This window comes from Acanthisitta chloris, unplaced genomic scaffold (assembly GCF_000695815.1).
Source record: "Acanthisitta chloris isolate BGI_N310 unplaced genomic scaffold, ASM69581v1 scaffold14440, whole genome shotgun sequence".
Classification (NCBI taxonomy): Eukaryota; Metazoa; Chordata; class Aves; order Passeriformes; family Acanthisittidae; genus Acanthisitta; species Acanthisitta chloris.
In genome coordinates, this window is record NW_008652304.1 from 2,736 (window position 1) to 8,806 (window position 6,071).

The window sequence follows — 6,071 nt, forward strand, 5'->3', positions numbered from 1 at the left end:
CAGTGGCTTCTGTTTCCTTTTCTGGCATGTGCACAATGTGCTTAATTACCCTGGCCTGAGAGTCTGAGCCATTAATTGTAATTACAGAGACATATTAGAAGTGGCTGGGTTTTTTTAACCCAGTTCAGTGATTACTTTTTTTCCCCTTTTCTTGTGTATAACTGATCCTATTTTCCTAACAGGCATTTCTCTTGGAATTGGGCTGCTAACAACTTATGCATATGCAAACAAAAGCATAGTAAATCAGGTTTTTCTACGAGTAAGTATCATCCCGTGCAACAAAATTCTTTTAAGTTGATGAAGGCTTAGTTAAAAGTTAAACAATTTTTGAAAGAAATGTGAATGGAGATACTGTTTTACTTACCTAATTGTGTTAGGTATCGAGATGTAAAGTCAATGCTTCTGTACAGTGTGGAGCTTCTCAGATAGTTAAGGTTTGCAAAATTCAAAGAGGTTGTTCCTCCCCCTGGCTTTGACTATTGAAATCACTTCAGCTGAGAAAAGTTTTTTGTAATGTATGGAATAACTTCTTAACTATATTTATGGAATCAAACAGCAGTTAACAGGTTAAATTTCCATCCCTTTGTTCCCTCCCAAAGGGAAACCTGTTGTTCCTTCAGAGTGGGGTGGGTTTGGTTGTGGCTTTAGGAAAAACCTTTATACACATAGAAGTTGGTACGTTGAAAACATTAAATAGCTGCTCTGCCTTTCCATTGAGTTCTCCTATTTTATGTGGCCTAAAACCACTAAGGTAAAGTCCTGTGGTAGTCACTGCTGAGGTGCAGCAGAGCTGTGCTTTGGGAGTGAGTTCAGACACTGAGATGAGCAGTGTGTGTTTCCCATTCCCTTACAGGATCGGTGCTCCAGGTTGCAATGTACTTGGTTACTACTGTACCTCACTGGATCATCTCTCCTCCTGTATTACACCTTTCATTCTCAGGCACTGTATTACAGGTAAGCAGAGAAACAGCTCTACTCACAGCATGAGTTACTCAAAACTAAGCATTCACTGGGCATATTATTGGTGGTTTTTCTTTAATTGTGGCACTGGTTTCTCTTTCACTTGAATCTTATTGCTCCTCCTCTGCCAAACCCAACAGGTGCTGTCCTTAAAAACACTATGCTGGAATTTGCTAGACCTCATCCTTGCCTTAATGGCACTGCTGTACCATAGGGAATGCTGTGGGTTTGATTCCCAGTCTGGCCCTCCCACCTCCCCCTGGGAATACCCAGCATGGCATTCTGGGGCTCTGTGCAGTTTGGCTCCAGTTTATTTTCCCCCTTAACCATTCTGCAGCTGCAGTCTGGGCCATAAATCAAAAGCTAAATGCAGAAATGAGAAAGCAGCTCTAGAGGATGAGGGTTGTGATGAAGGTACAGTGAAGAAGGTTCCAAAATGGATCAGAGATCATAAATGATCAATTCACAGTCAGGAGGTCATTTCCTTTGTGCAAAATCAGGTCTGCTTTTTCAGTTAACCCTGCCTTGATAATCTCTGGTTATAGTTCCCTCTAAATAAGGTGCTCCAGTAACTTCTGATACTTCTTTTTGCAGCTTAATCTTCTTAAACCCTACAGTGGATTTTATGAACTTCTGGGAGGTACTTTGGACTGTGGGAGTCACAGACTTTATCCTGAAATTCCTCTTCATGGGCTTCAAGTGCTTTATTCTCTTGGTGCCTTCTTTTATGATGTCCTTTAAATCCAAGGTAAGGAAACAAGCTTGAGTTTTGCTTCCTTCTGAAGATTCTTTTATGGTAAAATGAGCTAATTATTAGATTCTACCCAGAGAAAAGTCTTTAATTAAAGATCTGGATATAATCCCAGTACACCCTGGGCAAGAAAACCCTGTGGATTTCATGCTCTTCCCTGCTTGGTGCTAAGAAAGGTTTTCAGTGAGATCTGAAACAATGGCTTATGTCATTGGAGAAATGGTTTATTTCTGTCTCGGAGTTGGGGGTTGAAGAAAGCTTCTCTCTGCTGCAAGAATGTGCACATGGGCAGTGAGCCTGGAGCAGCTGCAGCACAGCACATCTTGTGTCAAGAGTTTAAGAGCTGCACATGCACACAGCTGTTTTTTCTGTCCCTCCAAAATACTCCTGAATTTTCCTTTTGTTAACCAACTTAAGCCATAGTTCAGATCAGTGAAATTGGTTGGATTCATTTTATCTTAAAACTGCAATTACTAATGCTGGTTCAGAACAACAAGTGCAGTTTTCTGTGTAGTGTTTGAACAGGATGTTTTGGGAGGTTTTACCTCTTAAAATGTACCAGAACAAGTCATTCTCAGGTACAAGTGGCTTCTCTAAATATTGATTTATAATCAGGATCTCTGTTTTTTTTCTTCAGCTAATGATGCAACAGCCAAAAAAACAGTTATTGAAAATTCCATTACACCAACTGTGCCTAAGTCAAAGAAGGAATCAGGTCAATAGTGGCAAATTGTGGCATTATCCAGTGTACATTGTAGAGAGTATTTCCTCCCTGTTACAAATAAAGAGAAATTTAAGGGAATAAAGTAGGAGCTGAGCTAAATGTCTGTGATTACACATGCACATTCAGTGCTCTGTGCAGGACACTTTGTTTTGGTACTCAATGATTTTTAGGGTGTCATTGAACTCTGTTTACCTGTTCAGCTACCCTACACTTCTTTCCTGCCCCCCCAGTTTTTTATCAGCCCATCCTTAAAGGAATTCATTGTCAAAAGATGAGGTTTCTTAGGCATGAAATAATGTTTACAGGAAGAGAGTTATAATTTATGTGTGTTGATGGAAGAATGGGCCTCACTCTCATTGTTTAATCCTGAATGCAGGACACAACTCTTATCATGCCAAGATGATCTATGTGACCAAATTTATCTTACTGTCATTTTCATGTAGATTTATTTTTTTTTTGCTTATGAGATTAAGCCTGCCAGAGCCATCCTACTTTGATTTTGTAATCAATTCAACAGCAATCAGTTCTGTTACAGCAGCTTGTACAGTTGTGGTGAGACTCATCTGGGTTTTTGTTGGGTTTTTTTCATGCTTCACATTTAGTTATCTCAAGCTCTGGTGAGAGGAAGCTACTCCAAAGAATAACAATGCATCTTTTCTATTTTAAAATTCCTTTGTGTTTGAAATCTTGAGCTATTCCTTTGCATGTCTTGCTCAGGGCTACTGGTACATGCTGTTAGAAGAACTCTGCCAGTATTACCGTATGTTTGTCCCCATACCAGTTTGGTTCCGTTATCTTATTGCCTATGGGGAGCTGGACAGTGCACTGGGATGGACCCTTGGGATACTGCTGGGCCTTCTCTACCTCATCCTAAAAGTATGTAAGCTTTCTATTCCTCTCAGACCATGCAGCAGTAATGATCACTGGAGGGTTAGAGGCAGCACAGCTCTCAAGGTTCCCCTGGGTTTGATCAGAGTGGCAAGTTGATGCTGCAGTTTAACTGATACATCTCCAGTCTGGCTCAGGACACTAAATCATCTTTTTCCTGTACTTGTTCTGGGAATGGATTGGGACTGCATAGCAAAGGACACTGTCACTGTAGTCCCCTCACATCAAGCACTGACCAGGCTGTTGTTAGCACGTACTGAGGAAAACCCCTTGCAAAAATGAAGCTAAAATTCAGGGCTAAAAGAATCAGCATTTTCCAGGAAACTACATTTTCTAACTCCTGGAGTGTCCTGGGTGATGCCAGACAAGTTAAACATGTTCCTACTGTCTCTGCTTCACCAAAAGAGCTCACCTGCCCCAAATGTAGGCAGTTTAGCTTTGAAGATGAACAATACTCCATATAATGCTCTGGGCCCTTAATTACACGGCTAAAGACTATGGTAACTATGATATTAATGATGATGTATTTGCACACAAGTGCTTAATTTCAGAATCTCAACACTATTTTTCGTTTAAAGAACAGACACCACTTGGGAAAAAACTTCAGTCTAAGGTTTTAGTTTGGTTACACATTAACCAACTAAAACAGGGTCAGTGTGAACTGTGCTCATGTTCCTGCCAACATTAAACCAGCACTGAGGCTTCCAGTGTTGGAATCTGCACAAAAATTTGGAAATTTTTTAGTTCACAGAGAAAAAAATACTAAGCATATCTCATGTTTTCTTTCCCATTTCAGATCTTGAGCTTTTTTGGACAATTGAGGAACTTCAGGCAGGTCCTAAGGATATTTTTTACACGCCCAGTGAGTACTGAATTCTCTTATGGCCAAACCAGAAACTCAGTTCACATGAAAATACTTCAAGTGCCTCATTCCTATATCCCTTTGTACTGTTTTAGCAATAAACAAATGCATTTTTAAATGGAACCTGTATAGCCATTTCACTCTGAATTCCTTGACTACATGATTATGTTGTCATCCTAACAACAACCACCTCCCCCAAATCTATCCTACACATCCCTTCAGATAAAAGGATGTGAACTAACATCCTTTTTGTCCTACTTAAAAAACTTAACAGTGTTTCACTGGATGAGGGATTGAATAGCTTTCCTGACATGGCAGCCCTTATTCCCAGTTCCTTTCCATCCTGTTATTTGGGTTTGTTTTGGCTTTTTCATCCCCCTAGAAACTAATATTTGCTGCAAACCTCCTGTTTTCCAGCACTATGGGGTACCAGCCAGCAAGAGACAGTGCTCTGAGTCAGATGATATCTGTTCCATCTGCCAAGCTGAATTTCAGAAGCCTATTCTGCTGATCTGTCAGGTAATACACAAAATCCCAATGAATTTTTGCAAGCTTAAGGTTATTTTAAACAAAACAATGTAAAGTTAGATTACTGAGTGTGTGTTTCATGGTGATTTTTAGAGATCAGGCTATGCAAGTAATACACTGTTGTGTAAGTGGAAGAGCTTAGAAGCTCTAAGTTCTCCTTCTTTTCCTTGCAGCACACATTTTGTGAAGAATGCATCTCTCTATGGTTTAATAGAGAAAAAACCTGCCCACTCTGCAGAACTGTTATTTCAGACCATGTTAACAAGTGGAAGGATGGAGCCACATCTATGCATCTACAGATTTTCTAAAGCTTGTCATGCTCCACTATTTAAAACAGTGCAGAAAAATGTTAACTTGACCTTTGTTAAGCATACAAAGCTAAGTTTTGAGAATGGCTGCAGAAAAGGCAGCACTGCTTCTCTTGTGCTTCTCATAGGAAACAGTCAAACCTTTGAAAAATGCTGCACTGCTCCTGGCAGCAGCTCCTGAACTCGCCACTGTATTGCAGATTTCCAGGCTGTACTAAATGGTATTTATCCTTCTAACATGACTCAACCCAAAAGGTCACCCCACCAATTTTCTTGGTATTTTGAGCAAATGTTATACTCTGGACTACAGTGAGACTCAGAGCTCCTTGTCACACTTGGCATTCAAGATGCTTTAGTGCCTGCCCAGTAGGTAACAAATTAGCCTCTTACTCATGCATCTAATTCTCACTGTACCTGGAGACAAGCACAAGAATGAGGTGTTTCCCCTTTAGGTTCTCCTAGGCTTCTAATGGATCTTTGGCTTAATGGTTTGGCTTTAAACCAACCACTGAGACTAGTTTTTTACTTAGCATTTTATAAAGTTGGGATTTTTAAAACAGATCTTGAATACTATATTTTTGTCATAAGAGGAACCAGATTTTCTTACAGGGGAAAAGCTATTTTATACTATATCTGCCATTTGTAGTATGCATAAAAATCAGAGAGAATAAATGCATTGAAATCTATTTGTTTGGTGCATGTTGAATAAAGAGAAGATTCATTACTGTTTCAGCATTAACTTACATGTAAGCACAGAGCAACTCACTACCAGGTATCCTCTTCTTGTTAAACTAATGACTCTGAAAACCAAAACCCCTTCAGATGCTGCAATTTATTCATGATTAATTTTGATCTTAATTATAGCATTAACTTACATACAATCTCTTTTTTTTTCCTGCTTGTCTTTTCTGACTCTGTCATTCAAATCAGACTGAAAACACCACTCAAATTAATGTCACAGGAAAGTTCCATTAGTTGCCATTAACTTGAGCTTGTCTTAAGTGAATACCTTCAGAAAACTCCTAAATTCAGGAAAAGCAGAAGGAAAGA

The 6,071-nt window shown here is 39.5% G+C and overlaps 1 protein-coding gene across 1 annotated transcript in view; it reads left to right on the top strand.

The window, feature by feature from the left end:
• The window catches only part of RNFT1 (ring finger protein, transmembrane 1), a 5,529-nt gene extending 496 nt beyond the window's left edge, over positions 1-5,033 (top strand). The window contains exons 2-8 of the mRNA XM_009076859.1: positions 183-259; positions 854-954; positions 1,555-1,708; positions 3,153-3,311; positions 4,120-4,185; positions 4,603-4,704; positions 4,887-5,033. Coding sequence (XP_009075107.1) covers positions 183-259; positions 854-954; positions 1,555-1,708; positions 3,153-3,311; positions 4,120-4,185; positions 4,603-4,704; positions 4,887-5,021 — 794 coding nt within the window. The 3' untranslated portion in view covers positions 5,022-5,033. The remainder of the gene's footprint in view (positions 1-182; positions 260-853; positions 955-1,554; positions 1,709-3,152; positions 3,312-4,119; positions 4,186-4,602; positions 4,705-4,886) is intronic.
• Positions 5,034-6,071: the final 1,038 nt, after the last annotated feature.